At 38.9% G+C, this 13557-nt stretch overlaps 1 protein-coding gene across 7 annotated transcripts in view; it reads right to left on the bottom strand.

The window, feature by feature from the left end:
* Nucleotides 1-13557, bottom strand: part of LOC103513856 (KAT8 regulatory NSL complex subunit 1) — a 76763-nt gene that overhangs the window by 16556 nt on the left and 46650 nt on the right. For 5 of the 7 annotated variants that reach the window (XM_026826953.1, XM_026826956.1, XM_026826955.1 and 2 more), the window contains 4 exons: nt 5118-5312; nt 3685-3724; nt 3251-3481; nt 1225-1335 (listed from right to left, as the gene is read on the bottom strand). In XM_026826953.1, the coding sequence (XP_026682754.1) occupies nt 1225-1335; nt 3251-3481; nt 3685-3724; nt 5118-5312 (577 nt within the window). The other 2 variants (XM_026826951.1, XM_008478705.3) reach the window with 2 other exon arrangements.

The following is a 13557-nucleotide window of genomic DNA, read 5'->3' as shown; positions in this document are numbered from 1 at the left end:
CAGCTTATCACACATTTTAGGAATTGACTTGTACTCCAACCTCGTGATCCGAAGCGCTTAAGGTTAGTTAAACCAGACACGTAGGTACTTAGCACAAGATGTCGATCAGACGTCGAAACGGAGTATGGCAGTATTTAATGATTGATTTTCAAGTACATACATACATACATAGAGTACATTTACGCACATCAGTCCTCAGAGGTAGTGACGAAATACAAAGCATCATATCGCTTTGGTCAATGTGTAAACACAACTTGAATCTAATCATAGGACAAAAGTATGATTTTTAACTAGAGGTCTATCTGTAACTCTGAAAGATTACTTAAGTAGTTTCTTTCCTAATTTTTTTTAACTTTAGTAAAAGTACATGATATCAGTCCTCAGAGGTAGTGACGAAATACAAAGCATCATATCGCTTTGGTCAATATGTAAACAAAACTTGATCATAATCATGGGACAATTTAGCTCTTGCTCTTAAGATAGATATTGTATCTACGTAAGATTACTTAGTTTCTTTCCTAAAATTTTGAACTTTAGTAAAAGTACATAATATCAGTCCTCAGAGGTAGTGACGAAATACAAAGCATCATATCGCTTTGGTCAATGTGTAAACACAACTCGAATCTAATCATTGGACAATATTAATGTAGATTTTGTTCTACTTGTCATTGTAACTTATGAGCACGTAGACTCGACACGACTCTGTAGACTCGACAGTTTCTTTCCTAAAATTCCAAACTACAATACCTATGTACATAAGTCCTCAGAGGTAGTGACGAAATACAAAGCATCATATCGCTTTGGTCAATATGTAAACACAACTTGAATCTAATCATAGGACTTAGTACACAAAGTTGATCCAATACCTACTTTTAACTTGTATGGGTGGATTTTGCTATCCAAAAAGGCCATGTTAGAAAAAGAAAAAAAAATTAGCATTTTGAGGAATAGTTACATACTGAAAACATATATTGCCAATTCCCAAAAGTTTAGTTATAAAATAACAGGTAGGTAGGGTGGGTACCTACGAGTATATTGGGCTGGTAAGTAGCCTTTCTATTTATTTTACCACCTTACGTTACAGGTTTCTCAACACCACACACACAAAAAGCCCACCTAGAGGCTTAGGTGTAGGTACCACAGGGCCCATAAGACAAGTGTACTAATCTTCACGAATCTACAGGGTGGGTAGGTAGATAATAGAACCCAAACCCGGTTACTTACTTCGGCGTCGGAATTTCCTTGTACTGCAAAACTTCGACCCGTGTCGTGGCGGCAACACTGTACGGAATTACAATGTTGTCAATATCGTACGAACTCTCCCTCCTCCTTGTCCTGGAATGGAAAAGAGAGAAAAACAGGGAGTGAGCAACATTTTGAATTTACAAAAGCTGAGGGTGGGTTTCACAAACCTTCTTTTTGGCTCCTAACAACCTGTTAGTTTAATAAGCCCTATTAGCCCATACAAATCAAAGAGAACTTAAACTTAACAGGTTCTTAGCTTAACAGGCCTTCTAGGAGCTGAAAAAATATTGGTGAAACCCACCGTGAGTTTCTCAAATAATGTTGGGGGAAAAAACTACTCAAAGGCAAGCAAGATCTCATAAATATCCAAAAGTCTTCACTGCTAGGTCAGCTTGTGAACAGCCGTGTTTTTGGAAAGCTTAATCATCGATCTCTGCTAAAATAAAGAGCCCCACCTAAAAATATCTTTGACATAGTACGAGTAACGTGTTAATAGTTAATATAGGCCGGGTAGGGCGGCGTTTCGAACTCTTTTTGACGTTCACGCCGCCTTAAGGCACGCTTGATGATAAAAAGATGCGTCCATGTGTAAATTTTGACTCTATGGAAGAGATTCAAGTCAAATTCTTCAGCTGTTGCCGCCGGTCTACTTCAAGTCAATACAAAATCCTAGGTGTGGACTGTGGACCCTTCTCAAGGTCGACTCTTCATGGTCAAATGGTCATACCCTAGGTCAGGGACTGAAATGTTACTGGACGCCAGTTGTGTTTAAAAGAGGCCAGTAGACTGCTTTCTAGTCTCGGGTAAAAAAGGAATTTTAAAGGAATGTCGTTAAATACAGACTTGACTTGAATTCGAACCACCAACCTCTAACAATACTTACTCCACATCAAGAGTCCAACGCGTTAACTACCAAGTACACCCCAGAGATGGGTTGCCCTGAATACTCCAGTCCAAATCTCCAAATACATATTGCACGTACCATAAGGCCAGCCACACACTATCAGGTAGACCTGACAGGTACACCTGGTGAGCAGGTGAGCACACACACTATCAGGTAGACCTGACAGGCCCGGCTGAAAAGGTCCGTCTGTCAGGTCTACCTGATGAGCACACACACACACTATCAGGTGTACCTGTCGTCAGGTCTACCTGATAAGGAGTGGTTGACCTAAGGTAGGTAAGTATTTAACCTAACAGATATCACTTGGAAAAGAGCGTGGGTTCAAATGACAGCCCAGACATGGAATTTGATCTTCAGAAAACTCGACATGCTAGAAAATACCTATCTTTTCTTTATTAATCAAGGTCAAGCAGTTGGAAATGGTTGGGCCATCGGCCACGCTGTTTCAACTCACTCACTACCTCATCTATTTCTAACTTAACTCTAAGGTGGGTTCGGCGGTCACTTGACTGAGTGAAGGTAAGGACACTTGACTGAGTGAAAGTACGAACATACCAGCACTCTTCATGGTCAAATGGTCATACCCTAGATCAGGGACTGAAATGTTACTGGACGCCAGTTGTGTTTAAAAGAGGCCAGTAGACTGCCTTCTAGTCTTGGGTAAAAAAGAAAGGAATTTTAAAGGAATGTCGTTAAATACAGACTTGACTTGGATTCGAACCACCAACCTCTAACAATACTTATTCCACATCAAGAGTCCAACGCGTTAACTACTACACCCCAGAGATGGGTTGCCCTGAATACTCCAGTCCAAATCTCCAAATACATATTGTACGTACAATAAGGCCAGCCACACACTCTCAGGTAGACCTGACACTGTCAGCCTGACAGGTACACCTGGTGAGCACACACACTATCAGGTAGACCTGACACCTGACAGGCCCGGCTGAAAAGGTCCGTCTGTCAGGTCTACCTGATGAGCACACACACTATCAGGTGTACCTGTCGTCAGGTCTACCTGATAGGGAGTGGCTGGCCTTAGGTAGGTAAGCTAACAGATTTCTGTGTTCATCTGTTCATCACTCGTTCCTTGTCACTCACCTCGACTCCTTGCCCGTATTGGACGGGGAGGGTGAAGGGACCGGACTGTTATACCCTCCCCTCTCCCTCTCCTCCTCGTACTCATCCCCAGAGTCCTCCTCCATTGGTTCATCCTCTTCTCCCTCGTCGTCCAATAGGAGATGATTCCAGTTCGGCGTACTCGAGGTTCGCTTGGGTCGTACCGGTCGGCTCACCTCGGACCCGATCTTGCCCGAACTCGAAGGACCCGTCCCTCGTCGTCCAATAGGAGATGATTCCAGTTCGGCGTACTCGAGGTTCGCTTGGGGCGCACCGGTCGGCTCACCTCGGACCCGATCTTACCCGAACTCGAAGGACCCGTCGACGTCGTTTTCCGTCGCTTTGTGTATTTCCGTTTTGTTCCTGAGGAGAAAAGAGAGAACGTTTAATTAAATTTGGATGAAACATAACCCTTCGACGTCGTTTTCCGTCGCTTTGTGTATTTCCGTTTTGTTCCTGAGGAGAAAAGAGAACGTTTAATTAAATTTGGATGAAACATAACCCTTTTTACTTTTTTTGTATAGGTTGGAATAGTCTGTTGCTGGAATAAAGTTGAAAAGTCCCTTTGTCCAGGATTCAGAAACAAAGAAATCAAGCTACTTAGCAAATGTATGCAATTTTTAATGGTGTTTTTCCTTTAATCATTACTTTTCAAATTCAAGAGAAAAGGGCCAAAAAAGGCCGCTTTCGTCACAATTGTCGGCCGGCATCGGCACCAGAAAATAAATATGTCAAAAGTTGCGAGAGGAGGCCATAAACAACAAGTTACCCACATACTCCCCACAATGGGAAGGGAGGGAGGAGAAACTATTGCGAGGAGGGGAAAGGAGGGAGCAGTGGGTCACGTGACAGGCACATGTCTCTGACGAGAGTGATAGGAGGAAACGACGAGAAATTTTGTGGCAGACAACGAGAATCCACGAGATTTTTTTTTTTTATGCTGGTATTATTGAAACGTTTCCCTCCCCTTCAAATAGAGTTACAAGAGAAATTGAATTACATGAAAGGGCCAAAAAAGGCCGCTTTCGTCACAATTGTCGGCCGGCATCGGCACCAGAAAATAAATATGTCAAAAGTTGCGAGAGGAGGCCAATTGGTAAACAATAAGTTACCCACATACTCCCCACTATCATACCTTACAGTTGCCAGTGTAGCTCCCTAACTAAAGCCCCAATAAGCATACCCTACAGTTGCCAGTATAGCTCCCTAACTAAAGCCCCAATAAGCATACCCAACAGTTGCCAGTATAGCTCCCTAACTAAAGCCCCAGTCGTCATTTTCCTCGAACTCAAACCACAATTAGGACGACTGGAATTCCTGCTGACTACTGCGTTATTCAGGTAACCTGCATGAGCCTGCAGTGTTTTGTTTGATAGTTACAAGGCGCTCTATCGCCTAGATACCAGTATTTGCTGACACAGGAGGGTTCTTTGCATTTTGCATACAAGTCCTAACAAGTAGGCGTTCTTGTATGCAACTGAATGGCTGCGAAACAGTCCCGCCTAAACCCAGAGAAACTTTTTGAGGAACAAGGCAACAAGGGGTTGAAAAGGTTTAGAACTTGATGTGCAAATGATGGGCCGTGGACTTGGCCACTTTGACCGCTTTCACGTTTCAAGTGAATTACTTAAGTACGACTAACCTTCGTGACAGTGATGCTCAAAATGGATCAAGAAACTCATTTGGGATCAAAAATATCAATCAATTTGACTTGACTGTTTTGTGGGACGCATGACATAATGAAGTTGCTCATTTTGCATTACCCAGGGGCCACCTGTGGATTAAAGATTCCACGGTAGGACAGGTAAGTCCCATTATTGTACACTAAACCTACATGGTTTATACTTACTAGGTACTTCATTGCTAAGGGGTACAGGTAGACTATTGGTATGTTTCTTGAGGGTGGGGCCTGGGGATTTCTCCGGACTTGCCGACACAGGAGGCATGGACAGCAACTTTCGCTGCTTGAGGGAGAAGGGCTGGGGGCGGGATTGCCACCACGGGGTGCACATCACAGCTTCGAGATGGACTCGCCTCGACACATCTGAAACAAACCAAAACCCAAGTTTCAATGGTAATGTGAGAAAATGGAGAAAAAAAAATTGGACCGATCGCAATACTTTCTCATTAGGTACCTTGTATAGGTTCCCTATACGTAAGGGTAATAGAAAGTAATAAAAGGAATTTTAATAGAGTTAGGCATACGTAATTGCTGCACATCACAGCTTCGAGATGGACTCGCCTCGACACATCTGAAACAAACCAAAACCCAAGTTTCAATGATAATGTGAGAAAATGGAGAGAAAAAAAATTGGACCGATCGCAATACTTTCTCATTAGGTACCTTGTATAGGTTAATAGAAAGTAATAAAAGGAATTTTAATAGAGTTAGGCATACGTAATTGCTGTCACAATAGCGGTCCCCCATTTATACCTACACCTGGATAAGTTTCATGACTTGACTTGGACTCGAACCACTAAACTTTAGATCCCAAGTCCACCGCGTTACCTACTACACCAAGTGTAATAAGTAATAAAGTTTCCTCAAGTGACCTCTAAGCCAAACAGTTTATCTAACTGGACTACCAGGACAAGTACCGCGATACCGTGTAAGGGCGGAGAGCAAAAAGCAAAGAGCTTTTTGCCCTTCGCTAAATGCGTCTGAACTCGTCCCTTCCCTCTACGCGCTCGATGCTCTATGCTCTCCGCTCTGGATCCCAAGTCCACCGCGTTACCTACTACACCAAGTGTAATAAGTAATAAAGTTTCCTCAAGTGACCTCTAAGCCAAACAGTTTATCTTACTGGACTACCAGGACAAGTACCGCGATACCGTTTAAGGCTCAAAACAGAATGGGGCGGAGAGCAAAAAAGCAAAGAGCTTTTTGCCCTCCGCTCAATGCGTCTGAAGTCTGAACTCGTCGCTTCACTCTGTCGTCCCTTCCCTCTACGCGCTCGATGCTCTATGCTCTCCGCTCTGTTTTTAGACTAAAGCTCAAAAAGAGCACGATAAACTATCCGCCAATAAAAAGCACAGAATTCCTCTCGCTGGAATCCTATGGAGTTTCTAACTTTACTGATTCCCAAGACTTTTCCTTATAATCCTGATCAACTCCTATCTTTAAAATAATAGAATAAGTTCAACGGTTCTAACTTAGCTCATTCCAAGACTTTCCTTTTACCTTAACTAAGGTAAAACACCTAGTCACCGATTGCCGACCAAAGATCGGCAATTTTTAATTTAATTGCCGAAAATAAGGAAACGCGCCATTTTTGAGAACCCCTGATAATTTTAAATGATTTTTCAGACGATTTGTGTCTAACTTCACATACATCAAAATTCAGCTGTTGTTTGTAAACATTGAAAAAATCATTTCGAAAATCGCGCTTCGAAAGAAAGGTAGGTTTTTTGTTTTTTCTTGTCTTTTCCCTTAAGAAACTGAGTTTCGTAGCTAAGGTTTGTAGACTTTGTATTGAGCTTTCAAGTGACTTTTTTATGTTTTCTGGATTCATAACATAATTCTAAATAGATTTAAATGCATTGCAATAATTTTATGTTAATACTTTTTAAATTAATGGTAAAAAAAGGTTCAATAACGGAAATCGGCAAGGTGTAATAATAATCGACCCGGGAGACGATGTCTATCACAGCAATGTTTTCTCAACTGTATCAATAATCGAATTTCTTTTCATTTTACCATCTTATTTCATATTTTTTGGTTATTAATCATCAAATAAGTACTTAAGTAGTGAGTATTTAGTAAATACTCACTACCTATACTTAAATACTTTCATATTGTTTGTTTATGGTTTATTTACTTTGTTTCATTCTCAGATTAAAGATGGCAAAAGTGAAGAATAAGTCAAAAGCTAGGGAAATCACTCCCAAACCAAAGAGTCTCAAATCAAGGAAAGGCTGTGCTAAGTTGAAATATCCTGAAGAAAGTATGAATCTTGCCCTGGAAGCTATGGCAGCAGGGCTTTCTGCAAAATCTGCTGCTAGACAGTATGGTGTGCCGAGGACCACACTTACGGATAAGTTCAAAGGAAAGACCCCCCCAGGTAGGAGAATGGGACCATCTCCAGTCCTTACAGACACAGAAGAATTGCAAATAGTGCAATGGTTATTGAATATGAATAGTGCAGGATTTCCTGTAACCAAAAATATTCTTGTGGAAACAGTGTCTAAACTCATTATTCAGCTAGGCCGTCAAAATTCATTCAAAGATAATGTACCCGGAAGGTCTTGGTTCAAGAGTTTCATGAAAAGGCATCCCAATTTAAGTCAGCGGACACCTCAAAATCTAACAAAATCTAGGGGCAATGTTTCTAAAGAGAGCCTGATCAATTGGAGTCAAGAAATAGATAAATTCTTAGAAGAGCATAGTTTGAAAGAAGTCATTAGTCAACCTGATCGTGTATTCAATGCAGACGAGGCAGCTTTTTTTTTTGTGCCCAAAAGGGAACAAAGTTTTGAGTCCCAGAGGGTCCAAGAGTGTGTATTCACTAGTGAACAGTGATGAGAAGGACTGCCTCACAGTTCTAGTGACAGGCAGTGCTGGTGGAATGTTGGCACCACCCTTGTTGATATTGCCTTATGAGAGAATACCTGTTGAGATTGTGCAATCCATCCCACCGTCCTGGGGTGCCGGCAAATCTCCCTCAGGCTGGATGACTTGTGAGATATTTTTTGAATATATTTCAAATGTTTTCTATCCATGGCTACAGGACACACAAATAGAATTACCTGTCATCTTATTTGTAGATGGACATAGCTCTCATTCATCCTTGGCACTGAGTAAATTCTGTGAAGAAAAGGGAATAGTTCTAATATCTCTTCATCCCAATGCTACTCACATCATTCAACCGATGGATGTTGCAGTGTTCAAGACACTGAAATATACTTGGAAGGAGGAAGTGGCTCAATGGAGGGCTGAAAATGGACCAGAATTCAAAAGGAAAAACTTTGCTCCTGTGTTGGATATAGCCATTAAGAAAACAGTAACACCTGAGGTATTGAAGAATGGTTTTAAGAAATGTGGACTGGTTCCTTGGGATATAAACAACATTGATTTCTCTAAAATACCAGAACAATACCGATACCCACCATTCACTTCACGACAACAGGAGGAAGAAGAAGAAGAAACAATCAGTGATGAAAAAATATTGAAAGGAATTGAAAAAAACATGACTCCTGAAACCCTCTCACTCTTTCACAAGTATGAGGATAGTGAAAATTGGCATTTAGGATTATTGGTGGAGGACTATGGTTTATTTCAACTATGGAGGAAACTCAGAACACAAACAAACAAAAGTGGTCAAAACCTCCATACTCCTATAGAACTCACATTACCAGTGAGCGAACCCGGTTCTTTGTCTGGCTACACTGTTGTGTACTCAAATGACCCACCCCAAATTGATGCACATATTCATGATGAAAATTTTCTTGAACCAGAAACTCCAATAGAAGTTTCACCTCAAGTTCCCATGAATTATCCATCCACTACACCTCCAGGACGCCCTTCTATTCAAAATTCAACTCCTATTTCCCTAGCATCAAATAAATCCCCAAACCTTATTATTACAAAGAAGAAAATAATTCCATCCCCCTTTAAAAGGGTCCTATTCTACCCAGATAAAAAATCCCCAGTTAAAAAAAGAAGGAGCAAAGAAAAAGTACCATCAGTTGTATCCTCAAAATTGTGGCAGGATTATTATACCAAGAAAGAAGAGAAGAAGAAAGAAATTGAAAATCTCAAGATTGAGAAGAGAAATATACGAAAACAAAAACAAGAGCAACCAAAGCAAAAGAAAAAGACAACTAAAAAAAATCTTGAACTAGAAGAAACTGAAGAGGAGAACTCTGATATTGATGGAAATGTTAGTGGTACATTTGAAAAAAATAGTTATGTGGTAGTAATGTATGAAGGAGAATATTATCCTGGGCTAGTGTTGGAGGAGAAGGAAGAAGGAGCTGAAGTGAAGACTATGATGATCGCTGGGCCAGATACGTGGAAATGGCCAGAGAAGGAAGACAAGCTATTCTATCAGGCATGTGATATTGTACAGAGCATAAAACCCCCGGAAATTATAAATGCCAGAGGAATTTATTCTGTCCCAGAGATGGAAAAAATTAGAAAAGGCTAACCAATGGAAAATGCTAGAATGTTAGATTGAAAAAAACCCAAGTAGGTACCTGAGGGTAGTATTTTTAAAAAAGAAATAGAGACTTATGTAAATGTGTTCATTTTCCATTTTTTTAAGTAAAAGATTGAACTTAAATAAATAAAAAAAAAAATGTGTACTAAAATACTACCCTCAGTAACCTAGAACTGGAAAGAGATTTTAGTTACCTCCTTACTTAATTACTTTCTATTACTAATTTTGTTTATCTTTTTGTTCAATTATACTTTGAGTATTTTTTTTAATTAATTTTTATATTATTTTAATGTTGGAACTTAAGTAGGTAGCTTTTACCTGTTGACACCTACTTATTGACTGATTTTGTTTGGAGACTGATGCTCATTTTATTTTTAATTGATATTTTGTTTTATTTTTTATTGGAACATTTTGTGTACCTTTTAAGTGCCTAAGTACTTTTTTTATTTAGGTAGGTAGTAGAAAAAATATTAGATTGAAAAAGACTGAAGGTAGGTACATACCTAAGGGTAGTAGGTATTAACAAAAGAAAAATGTAGATTAGAAAGTGATGATTTTCAAATTTTTAAGCCTGAGGTTGCATATGGGGGGGGGGAAGGAGGTTTAAAATACTTGAGATAATATTACTACCTACCCTCAGTAACCTAGAAAAAAATTCGAGTACTTACATACACACTGTACCTATTGTTCAAGTACCTACCTTTGACTAATTTTATTATTATTATTTTTTTAAGTAATGTACTTAGGTATCTTTTAACTGTTAACACCTATTACCTCCTTATTACTCAACTATTTTTTTAGACTGATGTTTATTGCTTTTATACTAGACTGAAGATGTTTATTTTGATTTATTTTTTGTTTTAATTCTTGCTTTTCAAGTAGGTAGGTACTTACTTACCTAATCAAAGTTTATAAAAAGTGACAATAATAAATAATAAAAAAAAAATTCAATTGAAAAGAAAAGAAAGTTGTTTTTTTAGTTTGATAGGTAATGATAGGTATTTATTTTTCAGGAGCAGAAGTAATTGCATAATTACAATAATAATAGTATGCAAGGAAATAATAAAAAGTAATAATAATGATGATAAGTACTTAATAATAATAAAAAAGTAAAAAAAAAGACCATTGGATTCCTTTAAAAATATCATTTACAGTAGGTAAGTAAATAAGTACTCAGAGTACTGGTTACAACATAGGGCGATTACTGATACAGAAGGTTCCGAAAATTTCAACAAGCACTCTCAAAAGGTGACGATTATAGAAACAACAGGGGTTTTCTGACAAATCAGTTAATTCTGAAGACATGGTTAATGTTATTGAATTGGAAATTAATCAGTTATAAAGAAAAGTGTATAACAATTTAAAAAAGTCTATAATCACTTAATTACCTCAAAAAATGGACGAGTTATAACAAATTAAAAATGAAAAAATCCTTAAGGGTGTCGATGACTAGGTGTTTTACCTTACCAACTTTAAAATAAATTCAACTTGAAAATAATTAAATTGTTATTTTAAATTAAATAAAACACTCACTCACTCACTCCCACTACAATGCCTCTTCTGTGGTCACAATGCCAATATGATACCAATTATCACTTCTATATGCTATACAGCTATAATATCACTACAAGAATAGTACAGCCGAGAGTCTCCTAATACAAGGAGTAGAATGAAAAGCGGGAAACTAGATAGTGACGTCACAGCAAACAGGTCACGCAACGGTGAGTAATGTATAGAGTGACACACAAGTCACGCAACGCGCGACGGAAAAACAACAGGAATAGGGTGTGCCTAAAGTTAATTGACCAACAGTTAACGTAGGGTGTGATACCAACCTATCCTGTACAATTTTTCCAACGTGCACTAAATTTGACAAAAATAATAATAATCAAAAGTTTAACCACAAAAAAAAAAACACAATGGAGGAAGGCAAAAGTGATCTGCTTACATGAAAATACAACTTTTTCTCACTTCAGAATAATATGATGCAATACTTAGTAAACAATTAAACATAGCGAATCTAGCGTGGTTAAGGAAATGGAAAATAGCGTTTTTCTTTGAAATTCGTAAGTGAACTCATTTGGGCCTTTTGGAGTTACTTTCTGTGATATTGTCAAATTAATACAAATATATTGTTTTCTATAAAAATTCTATAATCTTCTCGTGTTCTAAGGTACGACAGGTGTATTCTTCAGGGACATCTACACTTCTACAGTCTACACTACGTATGGTCAATACCTCAATAACGATTAATTAATCGCCTGCTGAAACACGTCATACTGTGGGTTCGATGGCGATCGACTTCAATCGACTGCAGAGTGGACGCACCTTTCAAACGATTTCCAGATTTTCCAGCGAAACGTACATTTGTCTATACGTGTCAAGTAAAACAACGATTCCACACATGGAAAGGCTTAATGAAATACCTGAGCTCAACTTTAAATGAATACCTAGCTCAACTTTACATTGTAGTGTTATTACTTCGGAAAAGAAATACCAAGAGTGGGCGAACAATCAAAACAAGAATAGCACACTGAACGACAAGCATTATTTCCTTTCGATACTTAAAAGGTAAGGAAGAGAACAAGAGGAATGTCACTAGGAAGAAAGGAAGGGTAAAAAAAAAACAGGAGGAAGTAGAAGAAAGAAAGGGGGAAAGGGAGAGAATGAGGAAGAAGAAAAGGAGCAGGAGGAGAAAAAGGACGGTTTGTCCCAGTCATCAATACCTAGATGGAGAAAGATATAAAACAATTTCCAGGTGCCAATCTTAGAAGGGAGAATGGAAGAGGGATAAAAAGAAGAGATGGAGAGAGAGCAGAAGTGAAGGAAGAAGAAGAGAGAAAAGTAAAGGGGAAAAGGAGAAAAGTAACGTTCTGATCCTTCTTCCTTCAGCTTCCTCTGTCATCTCCGTTTTTTTGGAGTTCGGAAAGATTGTAAAAAAGGAAAGGAAAAAAGAAGAAGACATTTGCAGTCCCTCCCCTAACTGTAAGCATGAAATTTTCAACAGGGATTACATCATTCGGAATATTGAATATCCATGCACCTCTCCTGTACTAAATCTATCGATTTGAGAGTTCAAGAGAGACAGAGAGAAGTGCTACATAGATGGGGTGCGTGGGAGAGAGATAGAGATTGGAGGAGGAAAGAGAGAAAAAGTGGAATAGATCTCACACATATCTGAAATTCTACGTAGACAGGTGAGTGGGAGAGAGAAAGGGACTGGAGGAGAAAGAGGGCATAATATAAAGATTATAAAGGATAGAGGGCGGGGGAAGAAAGACATAAAAAAGTGGTACAGATCTCATATATATCCAAAATTCCTCATTAGTAGGTTCAGCTTGTGAACAGCCGTGTTTTTGGAAAGCATAATCATTGATCCGGATGCTCCAATTTTTCGGAGTCTAGCCTACAGTGTAGGAGAAAAATGAGGCTCTTTTACGGCAAGTACATTTTAGTTACATTTGGAAAAACGAATTCTAGTGTATTTGAAACACTCTGTATCTCGCGGAACCCTTGCCGCCAGCTCGCGGAACCCCTAGGTTCCGCGGAACACCAATTAAGAAACACTGCCTTAGAGGTACATACATTAGTACTAAGTGAAGTACTAAACAAAGTCTACCTATGCCTAGAATTCCCAGAAATTGACGAGATGCAAACTGCAAAGGAATAACCGAGACTCTTAGTAATGCTGTGATAATGCAAAAGTTTTGAAAAATCCTAGCTACACGACAAATGGAAAATTTATTATTTAGCCCAGAGAATCATTAAATTAGAAGACAATATCTGAAGTTCCGAATTTCAAAATCAAGAAGCTTCAAAAGTGAACAAAATCAAAACACAAAGAGAATGTGAGCAATGCAGGCAACAACGCTTCTAGCGAAGAAAGAAGTTGGAGCATTACGCAAAGCGCGCCCAAAATTTCTTCACCTTCATCATTGTATCATGCGAACCTCGCAACAAATATTGAGTGAGAGTGATGCAACTGCAAAAGATATTATCCAACCCAAGAGCTCATTCCCCTCTTTTTGTATCTTGTAAGATCTCACTCAGTGTGTGTCACGTGGTACGAAACCGGAAATGAACGTGGGAGTGAGTGAGTGAGTGTTTTATTTAATTTAAAATAACAATTTA

This window comes from Diaphorina citri, unplaced genomic scaffold, assembly GCF_000475195.1.
Source record: "Diaphorina citri unplaced genomic scaffold, Diaci psyllid genome assembly version 1.1 scaffold1038, whole genome shotgun sequence".
NCBI lineage: Eukaryota > Metazoa > Arthropoda > Insecta > Hemiptera > Psyllidae > Diaphorina > Diaphorina citri.
This window is presented reverse-complemented; position numbering and strand designations above follow the sequence as displayed.